This window comes from Cygnus atratus, chromosome 3, assembly GCF_013377495.2.
Source record: "Cygnus atratus isolate AKBS03 ecotype Queensland, Australia chromosome 3, CAtr_DNAZoo_HiC_assembly, whole genome shotgun sequence".
NCBI lineage: Eukaryota > Metazoa > Chordata > Aves > Anseriformes > Anatidae > Cygnus > Cygnus atratus.
Window position 1 is genome coordinate 3,686,717 of NC_066364.1, and position 21,340 is coordinate 3,708,056.

General features: G+C 55.6%; 2 protein-coding genes across 2 annotated transcripts; both read right to left on the minus strand.

The window, feature by feature from the left end:
* Positions 1–13,261: 13,261 nt before the first annotated feature.
* LOC118256562 (gallinacin-3-like) lies at positions 13,262–14,590 on the minus strand. Its single transcript, XM_035563642.1, has 3 exons — positions 14,537–14,590; positions 13,855–13,963; positions 13,262–13,335 (listed from the first exon to the last, which is right to left on the minus strand). The coding sequence occupies exons 1-3, from the start codon at positions 14,588–14,590 to the stop codon at positions 13,262–13,264; spliced, it is 237 nt and encodes a 78-aa protein (XP_035419535.1).
* A 1,937-nt stretch (positions 14,591–16,527) lies between these two features.
* On the minus strand, positions 16,528–17,595 carry LOC118256561 (gallinacin-3-like). Its single transcript, XM_035563641.1, has 3 exons — positions 17,538–17,595; positions 17,151–17,219; positions 16,528–16,601 (listed from the first exon to the last, which is right to left on the minus strand). Exons 1-3 carry the CDS (start codon positions 17,593–17,595, stop codon positions 16,528–16,530), a joined length of 201 nt encoding a protein of 66 aa, XP_035419534.1.
* Between the last annotated feature and the right edge of the window lie 3,745 nt (positions 17,596–21,340).

Genomic DNA, 21,340 nt, shown 5'->3' on the forward strand with positions numbered 1-21,340 from the left:
GGTACCTGGACAGGATCTTGCTGGTGTCCAAGGCTGCTGGAGTCCAAGAAGTGTTGGGACAATGCTCTCAGGCATAGGGATTGGTTTTGGGTGGTGCTTTGTGGAGCCAGGATTTGGACTCAGTGGTCCTTGTGGGTCTCTTTGTACCTTTGTGCTGGCTCCCGTGGCTGCCCGGGACACACAGCGCCTTCCTCACCCACAGCAAACAGCCCAGCCCCACAGGGACTGCCAGCCCCGGTGTCCCCACGGTGCTGGTGGGGAACAGCACCCCTGGGCACCCTCTGGCACAAGGACACGCTCACGCTTCCCACCAGCTGCAATGCCAAACTGCACGCCTTTATTCAAGTGGGGAAAAGCAGCCTCTGGCCAAACGACAGCAGGCCTGGGGCAGGATGTCTCCAGCACACGGGTGCCCTCGCACCCAGCAGGAGCAGTGCTTCCACTCCCACGGGCACTCCACGCGGAGACTGCAGGGGCGGGAAGGGGAGAGGACGTCAGGAGCTGTTTCCAGGAGCGAGAAGCGAGGGGGACATCCTGCTCACAGAATTCAGGGCATCAACCCCATGTCCTGTACAGAGATAACAGAAAGCATGTCACTGGCTTGCAACTTATTTCTTCCTTGCTCCCAGTTGCTCCCACCTCCTCCGTTATGAAAACCAAATACATGGTGCAAAAGAATCAGCCTCCATGGATGTAAACAGCAGCCCTTTCTGCAGACACCACTGACACGTTATGCTTAGGGGTGGTAGCCCTGCCTCCAAGTCTTTGCATTGTCATCGAGAACAGGGTTGTGGCATTGACCCTTCTCCCAGGGAAAACCTTGACTGTTGTGCAGCAGGGATACGCCCTCTGCAAAGCTGGAAAGGTATCACAGGACTGTGTGGTATCGTTGTTTTGGGGAGTTTGAGCTGTTTCAGCCCCAAAAAGGGCACTTCCAAATCCATGAGGACTCTTCCCTCCCTTCCTGGGACTCTCCCACAAAGCATAAATTCAGCAGAATATTTACCAGGCATTGACTGGAAAGAGTTCCGTAACAACCATTTCAATGAATAAAGGAGGAATTCCTTTCCTCAGCCAAGAATCCAGACCTTACCTTTTGCAGCAGGGAATGAAGACTGAACATCTCCCAATCGCTTTGGCCGGGTAGAGGCATGTCCCTAAGCTACAGATTCCCCCTCTTTGTGCGCAGAGAATGGCATTTCCTGAAGCCATGGAGAATCATAGAAACAAAAACAGTGGAAGCGATAATTTGGGTGAGCTGTGTGCGCTTGCAGAAACACTGACACTCTCCATGCATTCCAGACCGACATCTGGGCTCATCATGTTCAAGCTTGCTCTATGCTGGTCGGCTGGGCCCAGAGAGTGGTATTGAACTGAGTGAAATCCAGCTGGTGACTGGTCACCCGTGGCGTTCCCCAAGGGGTTGGTGTTGGGGCCCATCCTCCTTAATATCTTTATTGATGATTTGGATGAGGGAATTGAGTGCACCCTCAGTAAGTTTGCAGGTGACACCAAACTGGGCTAACTGTCAATCTGCCGGAGGGTAGGAAGGCCCTGCAGAGGGACCTGGACAGGATGGGTCGATGGGCAAACGCCAATGGGATGAGGTTCAACACGGCTGTGCCGCGTTGTGCAGTTTGGCCACAACAATCCCGTGAAGCGCTCTACAGACTTGGGGCAGAGTGGCTGGAAAGCTGAGCAGAGGAAAAGGATCTGGGGGAGCTCATTGATGCTCACCTCAACATGAGCCAGCAGTGTGCCCAGGTGGCCAAGAAGGCCAACAGCATCCTGGTTTGTATCAGGAATTGTGTGGCCAGCAGGCTCAGGGAGGTGATCGTCCCCCTGTACTCTGCTCTAGTGAGGCCGCACCTCGAGTGCTGTGTTCAGCTTTGGGTCCCTCACTACAAGAAGGACATCGAGGACCTGGAGTGTGCCCAGAGCAGGGCTACGAAGCTGGTGAAGGGCCTGGAGCACAAGTCCTGTGAGGAGCGGCTGAGGGAGCGGGGGGTGTTTGGTCTGGAGAAGAGGAGGCTCAGGGGAGACCTCATTGCTCTCTGCAACTGCCTGAAAGGAAGGTGTGGGGAGCTGGGGGTCGGCCTCCTCTCACAGGTAATCAGTGACAGGACTAGAGGGAATGGCCTCAAGTTGCACCAGTGAAGGTTCAGGTTGGAAGTGAGGAGACATTTCTTCTGAGAAAGAGCAGTCAGGCATTGGGAGGGGTTGCCCAGGGAGGTGGTGGCATCACCGTCCCTGGGGTGTTCAAGGAAAGGTTGGACGTGGTGCTTAGGGACATGGTTCAGTGGGTGACATTGGTGGTAGGGGGATGATTGGACCAGATGATCTTGGAGGTCTCTTCCAACCTTAATGATTCTATGATTCTATGTGGGTCTTCCAACGCAAGGTGTCTCGCCCAGAAGGGCTCTTTCACACCCCTACAGGTGCACACAAGAGCAGAGGGGGAGGAAGACCAGCGGGAAGACCAAGGGAGAAGCGTGCTGGCTGCCCAGCTGCGTGTCCAGCTGTGCCTGGACCAGCGGAGCTGTCAAGTGGGGCACTCATCACAGCCCACAGCCCTGTCCAAGCTGCTCCATGAGTTTGAGGGAGCTCTGATGGAAAGTCCTTACCCAGCCCTCACAGGAATTGTGGCTTGAGGGAAGAGGGCTTTGGGACACTGTGCTGAGACACCAGGCCTCAAAATGGGGCCGCTTTGTGTGCCGGCCTTTCCACCAAGTCAACATCCCCCTTGGGCTCTCTCCCATCCCTGCACAGGCCAAAAGGTCCCTCTGAAGGACACTGCTGTCCACACCTCAGCCCATCTCCCTCCTTCCCCTCTCACCTGCAGCGCCCTGGAGAAAGAGGAGGAAGAAGGGGAAGAGCAGGAACAGGATCTTCATGGCTGATGCCCGGAGCAGGTCTTCACGGGGCTCCTGCAGAGAAGACAAACCAAGGTGACAAGGACCTGGGGGAGAACCCCAGGTGGTGCTGCAGGAGCCTGGGCACAGCTTTCGGGAATCCAAAAATGGACTGCCTCCAACTACAGGAAAAAGATGTTTTCTTGACTGTTCAGAACAGTTCTCAGGTGTGCACCACCCTGCATGCGCTGGGAGCATTTCAGGGTGTCCCAGTAATTAAAAGAAATGAGACTCCCGGATGGACAGAAAGACACAAATCACAAGGGTTCCCCAGAGGGGTTCGATATCTATGGCCTCACAACTGGCTGTCCCCAGAGCTGATCCCAATCAAGGGATGAAAGAAAACAGGCTTAGAGACAACAGGACATGCTCTTGACAAGTCTCACTGCAAAACTGCAAAGCCCCTCATAAGGTTAGGGTCAAGAAAGGATCCAGGCTCTGCAAGTCATGGAAAAGAAGGACCTGAGGCTACTGTACTGCATGAAGGATTCATCGGTGCTGACAACCACCCCAAACAGCCCTAAGGTGGCCACTGAAACCACCCTGCCCAATCACCTTGTGTTCCCCAGGCTCAGGACAGACCTCCCAGATGGGCTTGGGCATCCCCACCAACAACTCAAGATAACTGCCAGCTCTACCAGCAGCAAGGAACCTCCCTGGCCCCACACTTACTGCCGTAGACCTGAGCAGCCCCTCCCCAGACGGGAGCAAGAGTGCAGGGAGGATCTTACAGTTGGTCCATGCAGGGACTCTAGCATGATGGACTTGAGCTGAGCAGCTGTACCAGAAGAGACAGGGCCCTGCAGGTCCCTACCTGATGAAGGTCTTGGTGCTCAGGCACAAAGAAAGCCAACAGGAACCTCTCGTGTCCACGTGCCCCTGCGGCCAAGGAGTGCTGCTTTGCCCTAAACGTGAGGGTTTTATCCCATTGCTGGTGGGTGGGAGCTGGGCTTCTTCCTGCTGCCACCCTTGGCCAATCAGCCAGTGACCCATGGGCATGGTGGGGTTGCTCCTCATCCCTCCTGGCTGCTGAGGTGCCTGCTGGGGCTGTTGCAATCGTCACCGTTATCCTCACGCAACACAGCTTGTGACACCCGGGGGCACAGCGGGCACGCAGCCTGCGGTGCCTGGGCATGAACCGCCTGCCATGGGCAAAGCAGGTGGGCTGGGGCAGGCAATGGCAGCACGGGCACCCTGCAAGGAGAAGAAGGCTTCCCTCAGGTGTCCTCGCATATTGTTAATGATACGACATCTTGGGATTCCTTGGAGAGGGTTTGGAAGCAGGGGGGTGCGGGCATGGCCTCAGAGAGAAGAGCCCCGCAGCTGCCCCATGTCAGACAAGAGCCAGGTCCAGCCCACTCCAAAAGGGACTCGCTGGTGGCCAGAGCTGAGCTAATGAGCGACACTGGTTGTGCCTCTGTCATAACATGGAATCACCGAATCATTTAGGTGGAAAAGAACTCTGAGATCATCAAGTCCAACCCAGAAACGAGCCCTGCCAAGTCCACCATTTAATCATATAATCATAGAATCATTAAGGTTGGCCAAGACCTCCAAGATCATCTGGTCCAACCATCCCCCTACCACCAATGTCACCCACCAAACCACGTCCCTAAGCACCACGTCCAACCTTTCCTTGAACACCCCCAGGGACAGTGACGCCACCACCTCCCTGGGCAACCCGTCCCAATGCCTGACTGCTCTTTCTCAGAAGAAATGTCTCCTGATTTCCAACCTGAACTTCCCTTGGTACAACTTGAGGCCATTCCCTCTAGTCCTGTCACTGATTACCTGTGAGAAGAGGCTGACCCCCAGCTCCACACATCTTCCTTTCAGGCAGTTGCAGAGAGCAATAAGGTCTCCCCTGAGCCTCCTCTTCTCCAGACTAAACACCCCCAGTGCCCTCAGCCGCTCCTCACAGGACTTGTGCTCCAAATAACTTGGGGTACATGAGGCCTGGCACTGCAGCCAGTCGAGGGAAGGGATTGTCCCGCTCTGCTCTGCCTGCTGCCGCCTCACCTCAAGCACTGGGGGCGGTTTTGGGCACCTCAGTGTCAGAAGGGCATAAAACTAATGGGGCATGTCCAAGGGAGGGCTATGAAGGTGGTGAAGGGTCTGGAGGGGAAGGCGTGTGAGGAGCAGCTGAGGTGCCTTGGTTTGTTCAGCCCAGAGCAGAGCAGGCCGAGGGGAGGCCTCATGGCGGCCTGCAGCTCCCTCACGAGGGGAGTGGAGGGGCAGGTGCTGAGCTCTGCTCTCTGGGGACAGCGACAGGACCCGAGGGAACAGCATGGAGCTGGGACAGGGGAGGGTCAGGCTGGGTGTGAGGGAAAGGTTCTGCACCCAGAGGCTGTCAGGTACCTGGACAGGATCTTGCTGGTGTCCAAGCCTGCTGGAGTCCTAGAAGTGTTGGGACAATGCTCTCAGGCATAGGGATTGGTTTTGGGTGGTGCTTTGTGGAGCCAGGATTTGGACTCAGTGGTCCTTGTGGGTCCCTTTGTACCTTTGTGCTGGCACCCGGGACTCCCCGGGATAAGGGCTGCCCGTGCCTGGCAGCACCAGCACAGGGCTCCCGCTTGCCCTCCCCTGCAGGCAGCGCCCGCACAGCGCCTTCCTCACCCACAGCAAACAGCCCGGCCCCACAGGGACTGCCAGCCCCGGCGTCCCCACCGCGCTGGTGGGGAACAGCACCCCTGGGAACCCTCTGGCACAAGGACACGCTCACGCTTCCCACCAGCTGCAATGCCAAACTGCACGCCTTTATTCGAGCGGGGAAAAGCAGCCTCTGGCCAAACAATTGTAGGCCCATGGAACAGGACGTCAGGAGCTGTTTCCAGGAGCGAGAAGCGAGGGGGACATCCTGCTCACAGAATTCAGGGCATCAACCCCATGTCCTGTACAGAGAAAGCAGAAAGCTTATCACCTCCTTGAAACTTCTCCCTTTTGCCTCTCTCCCACTCTCTCCCACCTCCTCTCCAAGGACAAACGAGTCTTGAGACATAAGAGTCAAATGCCCAGAGGTGAACTCATGGCTGATGGCTTAGAACTGTGCCCTCCTTAGTGCTGGTAGCCCTGACTCCGAGTCTTTGCAGAAGCATCAAGAACAGGACCGTGTCCTTGACCATCTCCAAAAGGTACCCTTAACCCTTTGCCAGCATGGGAGAGTCCTCTGCAAAGGCTGAGAAAGTCTTGTGGGGCTGAGGAGAATGGGGAGGTGCTGGCTAAGCTTAGGGTCCTTCAGCCCCACACAGGGCTGAACCCACACATCCGAATCCACAATCCCCTTCCTTTCTGGGCCTCTCCTGCGGAGCGCATTCTGCAGATGCTGGTGGTTAGGTGTGGACTGGGAAGAGTTCTGTAACAATCATTTCAATGGACAAAGGAGGAATCCCTTTCCTCAGCCAGGACCTTACCTGCTGCAACAGGGTACGAAACCGAAACATTTCCCAATCTGTGTTTCAGCGAACTGGCAGCCCCCAAAACGACAATTTCCCCCTCTTATTCTGCATTGGAAAGAATTTCCTGTTGCAAGAGAAAGTCATGCACAGAGAAGCCATTGTAAAGGTAATTGCAACGCAGATCAGAACACTGGCAAACCTTGCCCAGAGAGGTTCTGGAGTCAACCTACTTAGAGATCTTCAGAAGTCACACGGAGAGGCTCGAGACAAGGAGGCTTTGGGACACTGTGCTGGGGGTCGAAATGAAACCACTTTGAGGGCCAGCCATTCCACCAACCCAACATCCCCCTTGGGCTCTCTCCCAAAGGCCAAAAGGTCCCTCTGAAAGACGCTGCTGTGCTAACCTCAGCCTTGCTGACGGGAGCTCTTTCAGAGACAAGAGCAGAGGAGCAGCTGGACACAGGCTACAGCCTGCAGCCAAACCCCTTCCTGACCCCACAAGAAGCCAGGCCTTTTTTTCCAAAACATTTTCTGCACCCCACTTCCATGACCTCTTACAAAGACGCTCAGAGTGGTTCTTTTTGTCATGTCCCTCGTAACCTTTGCATCTCTCCAACAAGTGGCATTGCTTCCCTGAACATGGAGGACCACACTGTCATGGGTCCAAACCTCAGCCCATCTCCCTCCTCCCCCTCTCACCTGCAGCACCCTGGAGAAAGAGGAGGAAGAAGGGGAAGAGCAGGAACAGGATCTTCATGGCTGAAGCCCACAGCAGGTCTTCACGGGGCTGCTGCACAGAATACAAACCAAGGTGACGAGGACCTGGGGGAAAACCCCAGGTGGTGCTGCAGGAGACTGGGCACAGCTTTCAGGAACCCAAATAGGGGCTAGCTGCACCTACGAGAAAAAGATTTTTCCTCAGCCTTTCTCTTCAGAAGAGTTGTGAGGTGTGCACCTACCTGATGAAGGTCTTGGTGCTCAGGCACAAAGAGACCCAACAGGAATCCCTCGTGTCCACGTGCCCCTGTGGCCAGGGAGTGCTGCTTTACCCTAAACGTGAGGGTTTTATGCCATTGCTGGTGGGTGGGAGCTGGGCTTCTTCCTGCTGCTGCCTCTGCCCTTGGCCAATCAGCCAGTGACCCATGGGCATGGTGGGGTTGCTCCTCATCCCTCCTGGCTGCTGAGGTGCCTGCTGGGGCTGTTGCAATCGTCACCGTTATCCTCACGCAACACAGCTTGTGACACCCGGGGGCACAGCGGGCACGCAGCCTGCGGTGCCTGGGCATGAACCGCCTGCCATGGGCAAAGCAGGTGGGCTGGGGCAGGCAATGGCAGCACGGGCACCCTGCAAGGAGAAGAAGGCTTCCCTCAGGTGTCCTCGCATATTGTTAATGATACGACATCTTGGGATTCCTTGGAGAGGGTTTGGAAGCAGGGGGGTGCGGGCATGGCCTCAGAGAGAAGAGCCCCGCAGCTGCCCCATGTCAGACAAGAGCCAGGTCCAGCCCACTCCAAAAGGGACTCGCTGGTGGCCAGAGCTGAGCTAATGAGCAACACTGGTTGTGCCTCTGTCATAACATGGAATCACCGAATCATTTAGGATGGAAAAGAATTCTGAGATCATCAAGTCCAACCCAGAAACGAGCCCTGCCAAGTCCACCATTTAATCATATAATCATAGAATCATTAAGGTTGGCCAAGACCCTCAAGATCATCTGGTCCAACCATCCCCCTACCACCAATGTCACCCACCAAACCACGTCCCTAAGCACCACACCCAACCTTTCCTTGAACACCCCGAGGAACGGTGACGCCACCACCTCCCTGGGCAACCCATACCAGTGCCTGACTGCTCTTTCTCAGAAGAAATGTCTCCTGATTTCCAACCTGAACTTCCCTTGGTACAACTTGACGCCATTCCCTCTAGTCCTGTCACTGGTTACCTGTGAGAAGAGGCCGACCCCCAGCTCCCCACACCTTCCTTTCAGGCAGTTGCAGAGAGCAATAAGGTCTCCCCTGAGCCTCCTCTTCTCCAGACTAAACACCCCCAGTTCCCTCAGCCGCTCCTCACAGGACTTGTGCTCCAAATAGCCTGGGGGGCATCAGGCCATGCACTGCAGCCGGTCAAGAGGAGGGATTGTCCTGCTCTGCTCTGCCTGCTGCTGACTCACCTCGAGCACTGGGGGCGGTTTTGGGTGCCTCAGTGTCAGAAGGGATTACTGGAGAACTACTGGAGAATGTCCAAAGGAGGGCTATGAAGGTGGTGAAGGGTCTGGAGGGGAAGGCGTGTGAGGAGCAGCTGAGGTGCCTTGGTTTGTTCAGCCCAGAGCAGAGCAGGCCGAGGGGAGGCCTCATGGCGGCCTGCAGCTCCCTCACGAGGGGAGTGGAGGGGCAGGCGCTGAGCTCTGCTCTCTGGGGACAGCGACAGGACCCGAGGGAACGGCATGGAGCTGGGACAGGGGAGGGTCAGGCTGGGTGTGAGGGAAAGGTTCTGCACCCAGGAGTGGTCAGGCACCTGGACAGGATCCTGCTGGTGTCCAAGCCTGCTGGAGTCCCTAGAAGTGTTGGGACAATGCTCTCAGGCATAGGGATTGGTTTTGGGTGGTGGTTTGTAGAGCCAGGATTTGGACTCAATGGTCCTTGTGGGTCTCTTTGTACCTTTGTGCTGGCTCCCGTGGCTGCCCGGGACACACAGCGCCTTCCTCACCAACAGCCTGGCCCCACAGGGACTGCCAGCCCCGGCGTCCCCACGGTGCTGGTGGGGAACAGCACCCCTGGGCACCCTCTGGCACAAGGACACGCTCATGCTTCCCACCAGCTGCAATGCCAAACTGCACGCCTTTATTCGAACGCGAAAAAGCAGCCTCTGGCCAAACGACAGCAGGCCTGGGGCAGGATGTCTCCAGCACACGGGTGCCCTCGCACCCAGCAGGAGCAGTGCTTCCACTCCCACGGGCACTCCACGCGGAGACTGCAGGGGCGGGAAGGGGAGAGGACGTCAGGAGCTGTTTCCAGGAGCGAGAAGCGAGGGGGACATCCTGCTCACAGAATTCAGGGCATCAACCCCATGTGCTGTAAGAAGGAAGCAGAAAGCATGTCACTGGCTTGCAACTTATTTCTTCCTTGCTCCCAGTTGTTCCCACCTCCTCCGTTATGAAAACCAAATACATGGTGCAAAAGAATCAGCCTCCATGGATGTAAACAGCAGCCCTTTCTGCAGACACCACTGACACGTTATGCTTAGGGGTGGTAGCCCTGCCTCCAAGTCTTTGCATTGTCATCGAGAACAGGGTTGTGGCATTGACCCTTCTCCCAGGGAAAACCTTGACTGTTGTGCAGCAGGGATATGCCCTCTGCAAAGCTGGAAAGGTATCACGGGACTGCGTGGTATCGTTGTTTTGGGGAGTTTGAGCTGTTTCAGCCCCAAAAAGGGCACTTCCGAATCCACGAGGACTCTTCCCTCCTTTCTTGGGACTCTCCCACAAAGCATAAATTCAGCAGAATATTTACCAGGCATTGACTGGAAAGAGTTCCGTAACAACCATTTCAATGGATAAAGGAGGAATTCCTTTCCACATCCAGGATGCTAGACCTGTGAGAAACAAAGTTGTGTTTTTGCAGTAGAACGTGGTGTTGCAGTGGAAAATTCCATTAACTTTGCATATTCAAAAGTAATTGTGCAGGCACGACAGTGGCATAGCAGTGGGGAGTATGTTAAGCAGATAAGGGGAAGGTCTCACTGTCCCAGAATAAGGAGGATAGGTAAGAAAAACAAGGCAAACAGTGCAAAATCATTAAAAACAGAAAATTGCGGGCCTCTAGTCATGACAGAAGAAGGAAAGAAAAGGAAGAGGAGAAATTAAAGGTTGGTCAAATAAAATTGTACATATATGATACAGTAATAAGCATCAAATAGTTTGTGAACCTGTAGTACTAAGCCAGTGAGGAAATGGGAGGAATCAAGTGCAGGGTAATAGGGAATATAAGGTTATGATATACGTTTGCTGAGTGTTCCTGCTTGCAGGATGCCCACCATTGCAATCACGAGTAAAATAGCTTCACACAAGACCCTCCCTGAGAACATTATTGAGGTATTTCTCACAGACCTTACCTTCTGCAGCAGGGAACGAAATCTGCACATTTCCCAATAGCCGTGGCAGGGAAGGGACATCTCCCAAAGGTACAGAATCCCCCATATCGTCCACACTCTATGGCATTTCCTGGAGCTATGGAGAATCATAGACACAAAAGCAGTTGAGGTGATGATTTGGATGAGTTGTGAGTGCTTGAAGAAGCACTGACACTCTCCATGCATTCCAGACCAATATCTAGGCTCATCTTCACGCTTGCCATATGTGGGTCTTCCAACGCAAGGTGTCTCACCCAGAAGGGCTCTTTCACACCCCTACAGGTGCACACAAGAGCAGAGAGGGAGGAAGACCAAGGGAGAAGCGTGCTGGCTGCCCAGCTGCGTGTCCAGCTGTGCCTGGACCGGCGGAGCTGTCAAGTGGGGCACTCATCACAGCCCACAGCCCTGTCCAAGCTGCTCCGTGAGTTTGAGGGAACTCCAAAGGAAAGCCCTTACCCAGCCCTCACATGGATCATGGCTCGAGAGAAGGGGGCTTTGGGACACTGTGCTGAGACACAACAAGGTCTCACAATAGGACCACTTTGTGTGCCGGCCATTCCACCAAGTCAACATCCCCCTTGGGCTCTCTCCCATCCCTGCACAGGCCAAAAGGTCCCTCTGAAGGACACTGCTGTGCTAACCTCAGCCTTGCTGATGGGTGCTCTTGCAGAGACAAGAGCAGAGGAGCAGCTGGACACAAGCTACAGCCTGCAGCCAAACCCCTTCCTGACCCCACAAGAAGCCAGGCCTTTCTTCTTCAGCTCTTTCTACACCCCAATTCCATGTCCTCTTGGAAAGACCACTCAGAAGGCTTCTTTTCAACAGTCCCTCCTAACCTTTGCATCTCTCCAACAAGTGGCATTGCTTCCCTGGACATGGAGGACCACACTGTCATGGGTCCAAACCTCAGCCCATCTCCCTCCTCCCCCTCTCACCTGCAGCACCCTGGAGAAAGAGGAGGAAGAAGGAGAAGAGCGGGAACAGGATCTTCATGGCTGAAGCCCACAGCAGGTCTTCACGGGGCTGCTGCAGAGAAGACAAACCGTGGTGACAAGGACCTGGGAGAGATCCCCAAGTGGTGCTGCAGGAGACTGGGCACAACTTCGAGGAACCCAAATAGGGGCTAGCTGTGCCTACAAGAAAGAGATGTTTCTCAGCCTTTCTCTTCAGAAGAGTTGTGAGGTGTGCACCTACCTGATGAAGGTCTTGGTGCTCAGGCACAAAGAGATCCAATAGGAATCCCTCGTGTCCACGTGCCCCTGTGGCCAGGGAGTGCTGCTTTGCCCTAAACGTGAGGGTTTTATGCCATTGCTGGTGGGTGGGAGCTGGGCTTCTTCCTGCTGCCGCCTCTGCCCTTGGCCAATCAGCCAGTGACCCATGGGCATGGTGGGGTTGCTCCTTGTCCCTCCTGGCTGCTGAGGTGCCTGCTGGGGCTGTTGCAATCGTCACCGTTATCCTCATGCGACACAGCTTGTGACACCCGGGGACACAGCTGGCACGCAGCCTGCGGTGCCTGGAGAGCAATGGCAGCACAGGCACCTTGGATGGAGAAGAAGGCTTCCCTCAGGTGTCCTCTCATACTTTTTGAAATGGACAACTAGCATGCGATGCACAAGATCATTGATTTCAGTACAGCTTCCAGTACTGATGGTCACCAGTGACAGCGACTCCACCACCTCCCTGGGCAACCCATACCAATGCCTGACTGCTCTTTCTCAGAAGAAATGTCTCCTGCTTTCTAACCTAAACCTTCCCTGGCACAATGTGAGGCCATTCCCTCTAGTCCTATCACTGGTTATCTGCAAGAAGAGGCCGACCCCCAGCTCCCCACACCTTCCTTTCAGGCAGTTGCAGAGAGCAATAAGGTCTCACCTGAGCCTCCTCTTCTCCAGATCAAACACCCCCAGTGCCCTCAGCCGCTCCTCACAGGACTTGTGCTCCAAATAGCCTGGGGGACATCAGGCCCAGCACTGCAGCCGGTCAAGAGATGCGATTGTCCCGCTCTGCTCTGCCTGCTGCTGTCTCACCTCGAGCACTGGGCGCGGTTTTGGGCACCTCAGTGTCAGAAGGGCATAAAACTACCAGAGAGTGTCTAAAGGAGGGCTACAAAGACGGTGAAGGGTCTAGAGGGGAAGGCGTGTGAGGAGCAGCTGAGGTGCCTGGGTTTGTTCAGCCCAGAGCAGAGCAGGCCGAGGGGAGGCCTCATGGCGGCCTGCAGCTCCCTCACGAGGGGAGCGGAGGGGCAGGCGCTGAGCTCTGCTCTCTGGGGACAGCGACAGGACCCGAGGGAACGGCATGGAGCTGGGACAGGGGAGGGTCAGGCTGGGTGTGAGGGAAAGGTTCTGCACCCAGAGGCTGTCAGGTACCTGGACAGGATCTTGCTGGTGTCCAAGGCTGCTGGAGTCCAAGAAGTGTTGGGACAATGCTCTCAGGCATAGGGATTGGTTTTGGGTGGTGCTTTGTGGAGCCAGGATTTGGACTCAACGGTTCTTGTGGGTCCCTTTGTACCTTTGTGCTGGCACCTGGGACTCCCCGGGATAAGGGCTGCCCATGCCCGGCAGCACCAGCACAGGGCTCCCGCTTGCCCTCCCCTGCAGGCAGCGCCCGCACAGCGCCTTCCTCACCCACAGCAAACAGCCCGGCCCCACAGGGACTGCCAGCCCCGGTGTCCCCACGGCGCTGGTGGGGAACAGCACCCCTGGGCACCCTCTGGCACAAGGACACGCTCACGCTTCCCACCAGCTGCAATGCCAAACTGCACGCCTTTATTCGAGCGGGGAAAAGCAGCCTCTGGCCAAACAATTGTAGGCCCGTGGAACAGGACGTCAGGAGCTGTTTCCAGGAGCGAGAAGCGAGGGGGACATCCTGCTCACAGAATTCAGGGCATCAACCCCATATCCTGTACAGAGAAAGCAGAAAGCTTATCACCTCCTTGAAACTTCTCCCTTTTGCCTCTCTCCCACTCTCTCCCACCTCCTCTCCAAGGACAAACGAGTCTTGAGACATAAGAGTCAAATGCCCAGAGGTGAACTCATGGCTGATGGCTTAGAACTGTGCCCTCCTTAGTGCTGGTAGCCCTGACTCCGAGTCTTTGCAGAAGCATCAAGAACAGGACCGTGTCCTTGACCATCTCCAAAAGGTAACCTTAACCCTTTGCCAGCATGGGAGAGTCCTCTGCAAAGGCTGAGCAAGTCTTGTGGGGCTGAGGAGAATGGGGAGGTGCTGGCTAAGCTTAGAGTCCTTCAGCCCCACACAGGGCTGAACCCACACATCTGAATCCACAATCCCCTTCCTTTCCAGGCCTCTCCTGCAGAGCACATTCTGCAGATGCTGGTGGTTAGGTGTGGACTGGGAAGAGTTATGTAACAATCATTTAAGTGGACAAAGGAGGAATCCCTTTCCTCAGCCAGGACCTTACCTGCTGCAACAGGGTACGAAACCGAAACATTTCCCAATCTGTGTTTCAGCGAACTGGCAGCCCCCAAAACGACAATTTCCCCCTCCAATTCTGCATTGGACAAAATTTCCTGTTGCAAGAGAAAGTCATGCACAGAGAAGCCATTGTAGAGATAATTGCAACATGGGTCAGAGCACTGGGACTGCTTGTCAAGAGAGGTTCTGGATACAGCCTACTTAGAGATCTTCAGAAGTCACACAGCCAGGCTCGAGACAAGGAGGCTTTGGGACACAGTGCTGGGGGTCAAAACAAAACCACTTTGAGTGTCAGCCACCAACCCAACATCCCCCTTGGGCTCTCTCCCAAAGGCCAAAAGGTCCCTCTGAAAGACGCTGCTGTGCTAACCTCAGCCTTGCTGACGGGAGCTCTTGCAGAGACAAGAGCAGAGGAGCAGCTGGACACAGGCTACAGCCTGCAGCCAAACCCCTTCCTGACCCCACAAGAAGCCAGGCCTTTTGTTCTCAGCTCTTTCTGCACCCCAATTCCATGTCCTCTTGGAAAGACCACTCAGAAGGCTTCTTTTCAACAGTCCCTCCTAACCTTTGCATCACTCCAACAAGTGGCATTGCTTCCCTGGACATGGAGGACCACACTGCCACGGGTCCACACCTCAGCCCATCTCCCTCCTCCCCCTCTCACCTGCAGTGCCCTGGAGAAAGAGGAGGAAGAAGGGGAAGAGCAGGAACAGGATCTTCATGGCTGATGCCCAGAGCAGGTCTTCACGGGGCTGCTGCAGAGAAGACAAACCGTGGTGACAAGGACCTGGGAGAGATCCCCAGGTGGTGCTGCAGGAGACTGGGCACAACTTTGGGAAACTCAGACTGGGGCTGCCTGCACCTACAGGAAAAAAGATTTTTCCTCAGCCTTTCTCTTCAGAAGAGTTGTGAGGTGTGCACCTACCTGATGAAGGTCTTGGTGCTCAGGCACAAAGAGACCCGACAGGAATCCCTCGTGTCCAGGTGCCCCTGCGGCCAGGGAGTGCTGCTTTGCCCTAAACGTGAGGGTTTTATGCCATTGCTGGTGGGTGGGAGCTGGGCTTCTTCCTGCTGCCGCCTCTGCCCTTGGCCAATCAGCCAGTGACCCATGGGCATGGGCATGGTGGGGTTGCTCCTTGTCCCTCCTGGCTGCTGAGGTGCCTGCTGGGGCTGTTGCAATCGTCACCATTATCCTCATGCGACACAGCTTGTGACACCCGGGGACACAGCTGGCACGCAGCCTGCGGTGCCTGGAGAGCAATGGCAGCACAGGCACCTTGGATGGAGAAGAAGGCTTCCCTCAGGTGTCCTCTCATATTTTTTGAAATGGACAACTAGCATGCGATGCACAAGATCATTGATTTCAGTACAGCTTCCAGTACTGATGGTCACCAGTGACAGCGACTCCACCACCTCCCTGGGCAACCCATACCAATGCCTGACTGCTCTTTCTCAGAAGAAATGTCTTCTGCTTTCTAACCTAAACCTTCCCTGGCACAATGTGAGGCCATTCCCTCTAGTCCTATCACTGGTTATCTCCAAGAAGAGGCCGACCCCCAGCTCCCCACACCTTCCTTTCAGGCAGTTGCAGAGAGCAATAAGGTCTCCCCTGAGCCTCCTCTTCTCCAGACCAAACACCCCCAGTGCCCTCAGCCGCTCCTCACAGGACTTGTGCTCCAAATAGCCTGGGGGACATCAGGCCCAGCACTGCAGCCGGTCAAGAGAAGGGATTGTCCCGCTCTGCTCTGCCTGCTGCTGTCTCACCTCGAGCACTGGGGGTGGTTTTGGGCGCCACAGTGTCAGAAGGGCATAAAGCTACCAGAGAGTGTCCAAGGGAGGGCTACAAAGACGGTGAAGGGTGTGGAGGGGAAGACGTGTGAGGAGCAGCTGAGGTGCCTGGGTTTGTTCAGCCCAGAGCAGAGCAGGCCGAGGGGAGGCCTCATGGCGGCCTGCAGCTCCCTCACGAGGGGAGCGGAGGGGCAGGCGCTGAGCTCTGCTCTCTGGGGACAGCGACAGGACCTGAGGGAACGGCATGGAGCTGGGACAGGGCAGGGTCAGGCTGGGTGTGAGGGAAAGGTTCTGCACCCAGAGGCTGTCAGGTACCTGGACAGGATCTTGCTGGTGTCCAAGGCTGCTGGAGTCCAAGAAGTGTTGGGACAATGCTCTCAGGCATAGGGATTGGTTTTGGGTGGTGCTTTGTGGAGCCAGGATTTGGACTCAGTGGTCCTTATGGGTCCCTTTGTACCTTTGTGCTGGCACCCAGGACTCCCCGGGATAAGGGCTGCCCGTGCCCGGCAGCACCAGCACAGGGCTCCCGCTTGCCCTCCCCAGCAGGCAGCGCCCGCACAGCGCCTTCCTCACCCACAGCAAACAGCCCAGCCCCACAGGGACTGCCAGCCCCGGCGTCCCCACCGCGCTGGTGGGGAACAGCACCCCTGGGCACCCTCTGGCACAAGGACACGCTCACGCTTCCCACCAGCTGCAATGCCAAACTGCACGCCTTTATTCAAGTGGGGAAAAGCAGCCTCTGGCCAAACGACAGCAGGCCTGGGGCAGGATGTCTCCAGCACACGGGTGCCCTCGCACCCAGCAGGAGCAGTGCTTCCACTCCCACGGGCACTCCACGCGGAGACTGCAGGGGCGGGAAGGGGAGAGGATGTCAGGAGCTGTTTCCAGGAGCCAGAAGCGAGGGGGACATCCTGCTCACAGAATTCAGGGCATCAACCCCATGTCCTGTACAGAGAAAGCAGACAAGCATGGCACCTCCTTGAAACTTCTCCCTTTTGCCTCTCTCCCACTCTCTCCCACCTCCTCTCCAAGGACAAACGAGTCTTGAGACATAAGAGTCAAATGCCCAGAGGTGAACTCATGGCTGATGGCTTAGAACTGTGCCCTCCTTAGTGCTGGTAGCCCTGACTCCGAGTCTTTGCAGAAGCATCAAGAACAGGACCGTGTCCTTGACCATCTCCAAAAGGTAACCTTAACCCTTTGCCAGCATGGGAGAGTCCTCTGCAAAGGCTGGGCAAGTCTTGTGGGGCTGAGGAGAATAGGGAGGTGCTGGTTAAGCTTAGGGTCCTTCAGCCCCACACAGGGCTGAACCCACACATCTGAACCCACAATCCCCTTCCTTTCATGGCCTCTCCTGCGGAGCGCATTCTGCAGGTGATGTGGACTGGGAAGAGTTCTGTAACAATCATTTCAATGGACAAAGGAGGAATCCCTTTCCTCAGCCAGGACCTTACCTGCTGCAACAGGCTTCAAAACCTGAACATCTCCCAATACGTCTTTCATGGAAGAAGCAGCCCCCCACACGACAACTTCCCCCTCTTATTCTGCAGAGGACAGAATTTCCTGTTGCAATAGAAAGACATGCACAGAGAAGCCATTGTAAAGATAATTGCAACACGGGTCAGAGCACTGGCACATCTTGCCCAGAGAGATTCTAGAGTCAACTTGCTGAGAGATTTTCAAAAGTCACATGGAGACGCTCGAGACAAGGTGACTTTGGAAAATTGTGCTGGAGGTCAAAACAAAAACACTTCGTGTTCCAGCCGTTCCACCAAGCCAACATCCCCCTTGGGCTCACTCCCATCCCTGCACAGGCCAAAAGGTCCCTCTGAAGGACACTGCTGTCCACACCTCAGCCCATCTCCCTCCTTCCCCTCTCACCTGCAGCACCCTGGAGAAAGAGGAGGAAAAAGGGGAAGAGCAGGAACAGGATCTTCATGGCTGATGTCCAGAGCAGGTCTTCACAGGGCTGCTGCAGAAAAGACAAACCGTGGTGACAAGGACCTGGGGGAAACCCCAGGTGGTGCTGCAGGAGCCTGGGCACAGCTTTCAGGAACCCAAATAGGGGCTAGCTGCACCTACGAGAAAAAGATTTTTCCTCAGCCTTTCTCTTCAGAAGAGTTGTGAGGTGTGCACCTACCTGATGAAGGTCTTGGTGCTCAGGCACAAAGAGACCCAACAGGAATCCCTCGTGTCCACGTGCCCCTGCGGCCAGAGAGTGCTGCTTTACCCTAAACGTGAGGGTTTTATGCCATTGCTGGTGGGTGGGAGCTGGGCTTCTTCCTGCTGCCACCCTTGGCCAATCAGTCAGAGACCCATGGGCATGGGTATGGTGGGGTTGCTCTTGTCCCTCCTGGCTGCTGAGGTGCCTGCTGGGGCTGTTGCAATCATCACCGTTATCCTCACGCAACACAGCTTGTGACACCCGGGGACACAGCGGGCACGCAGCCTGCGGTGCCTGGGCATGAACTGCCCGCCATGGGCAAAGCAGGTGGGCTGGGGCAGGCAATGGCAGCACGGGCACCCTGCAAGGAGAAGGAGGCTCCCCTCAGGCATTCTCGCATATTTTTTGAAATTGTCAGCTAGCATATAATGGGGAGGATCATTGATATCAGTACAGCTTCTAATACTGGCTGTCACAGTGTCCTTCTGGAGAAAAATGCCACACATCAAGCTAGGTAAGAACAAAAGACCATAGGCAAACAAGTGGCTGAGGGGTCGGGGTCGAGGGGTTATAGTAAAAGGAGTTCCATTAAGCTGGCAGACAGTCCCCATTGGGATGCCCAGGGCTCCATTTTAGAGCCAGATCTCATCAGTGTTTTTTTAACTGGTTTGGATGCAGGACTCAAACGCATTCTAAGTTCACAGATGAGCCTAAACAGGGAGGAGCTGTGGATTCCCCCAAGGGGTGAGAGGCCTTATAGAGAGATCCTGACATAGTAGTAGGCTGGGCCATCACCAAGGGCATGAAGTTCACCAAGAGCAAAGCTGGGATTCTGCACCCGGTCCGGGGCAGCCCCAGCTAGATGTAGAGCATGGGGGAGGAGAGGCTTGAGAGCAGCCTGCGGAAACGGAGCTGGGGGTTTTGGCTGACAGCAAGTTGGATCTGAGGCACCAGCGTGCCCTGGCAGCCAGGAGGGCCAGAAATCACAGAATCATTAAGGTTGGAGAATCCCTCCAAGATCATCTGGTCCAACCATCCCCCTACTACCAGTGTCACATCCTAAACCATGTCCCTAAGCACCACGTCCAACCTTTCCTTGAACAATCCCAGGGAAAGTGACACCACCACCTCCCTGGGCAACCCGTCCCAATGCCTGGCTGCTCCTTCTGAGAAGAAATGTCTCCTCACTTCCAACCTAAACCTCACCTGGCACAACTTGAGAATATTCCCTCTAGTCCTGTCACTGGGTACCTGTGAGAAGAGGCCGACCCCCAGCTCCCCACACCTTCCTTTCAGGTAGCTGCAGAGAGCAATAAGGTCTCCCCTGAGCCTCATCTTGTCCAGACTAAACACCCCCAGCTCCCTCAGCCGCTCCTCACAGGACTTGTGCTCCAAATAACTTGGGGTACATGAGGCCTGGCACTGCAGCCAGTGGAGGGAAAGGATTGTCCCGCCCTGCTCTGCCTGTTGCTGCCTCACCTCGAGCACTGGGGGCGGTTTTGGGCGCCACAGTGTCAGAAGGGCATAAAACTACTGAGGAATGTCCAAAGGCGGGCTACAAAGATGGTGAAGGGTCTGGAGGGGAAGGCATGTGAGGAGCAGCTGAAGTGCCTTGGTTTGTTCAGCCCAGAGCAGAGCAGGCCGAGGGGAGGCCTCATGGCGGCCTGCAGCTCCCTCACGAGGGGAGCGGAGGGGCAGGCGCTGAGCTCTGCTCTCTGGGGACAGCGACAGGACCTGAGGGAACGGCATGGAGCTGGGACAGGGCAGGGTCAGGCTGGGTGTGAGGGAAAGGTTCTGCACCCAGAGGCTGTCAGGTACCTGGACAGGATCTTGCTGGTGTCCAAGCCTGCTGGAGTCCAAGAAGTGTTGGGACAATGCTCTCAGGCATAGGGATTGGTTTTGGATGGTGCTTTGTGGAGCCAGGATTTGGACTCGATGGTCCTTGTGGGTCGCTTTTTACTCAGGATATTCATGGATTCTTTGACTCTATGATCATGACCAATATTCTTCTTTTTTTTTTTCTCATTTGTACAGTGTCAGAAGAGCTCTAACTCACAGCACTGGGAGAGCACAGCCAAGCTCCCAGCACAGCCCCTAGCGGGCAGGGCTCCAGCATGCTGGGGAAGGACAAGGAGGAACATGGGGCCATCAGAACAGGTTGGGTGGGCAGCCCTGGCCATGCCCACCAAGGCACAGCCCTCTGCATGCAGCCAGCGCTGCTGTCACCCGTGGCTGCCCGGGACAAGGGATGCCCGTGCCCGGCAGCACCAGCACAGGGCTCCCACTCGCCCTCCCCAGCAGGCAGCGCCCGCACAGCGCCTTCCTCACCCACAGCAAACAGCCCAGCCCCACAGGGACTGCCAGCCCCGGTGTCCCCACGGCGCTGGTGGGGAACAGCACCCCTGGGCACCCTCTGGCACAAGGACACGCTCACGCTTCCCACCAGCTGCAATGCCAAACTGCACGCCTTTATTCGAGCAGGGAAAAGCAGCCTCTGGCCAAACGACAGCAGGCCTGGGGCAGGATGTCTCCAGCACACGGGTGCCCTCGCACCCAGCAGGAGCAGTGCTTCCACTCCCACGGGCACTCCACGCGGAGACTGCAGGGGCGGGAAGGGGAGAGGACGTCAGGAGCTGTTTCCAGGAGCGAGAAGCGAGGGGGACATCCTGCTCACAGAATTCACGGCATCAACCCCATGTGCTGTAAGAAGGAAGCAGAAAGCATGTCACTGGCTTGCAACTTATTTCTTCCTTGCTCCCAGTTGTTCCCACCTCCTCCGTTATGAAAACCAAATACATGGTGCAAAAGAATCAGCCTCCATGGATGTAAACAGCAGCCCTTTCTGCAGACACCACTGACACGTTATGCTTAGGGGCGGTAGCCCTGCCTCCAAGTCTTTGCATTGTCATCGAGAACAGGGTTGTGGCATTGACCCTTCTCCCAGGGAAAACCTTGACTGTTGTGCAGCAGGGATATGCCCTCTGCAAAGCCATTAAAAGTGTCATAGGACCAGTGACACATTGGTCTTGGGAGCTGGAACTGTTTCAACCTCCAAAAAGTTAGTTTAAAATTTATGAGGACTCTTCCCTCCCTTCCTGGGACTCTCCCACAGTGCATAAATTCAGCAGAGTATTTACCAGGCATTGACTAGAAAGAGTTCTGGAACAACCATTTCAGTAGATAAAGGAGGAATTCCTTTCCTCAGCCAGGAATCCAGACCTTACCTTCTGCAGCAGGGAACTAGAGATGAACATCTCCCAATGGGTCTGGCAGGGAAGCGGCATCTCCCAAAGGTACAGAATCCCCCTCTTCGTCTGCATGCACGGGAGCTTCCTGGGGCCATGGGAAATCATAGACACAAAAACAGTTGAAGCGGTAATTTGGGTGAGCTGTGAGTGCGTGCAGAGTGTGTGCACTGACACTCTCCATGCATTCCAGGCCAACATCTGGGCTCATCATCTTCACGCTTGCCATATGTGTGTCTTCCAACGCAAGGTGTCTCACCCAGAAGGGCTCTTTC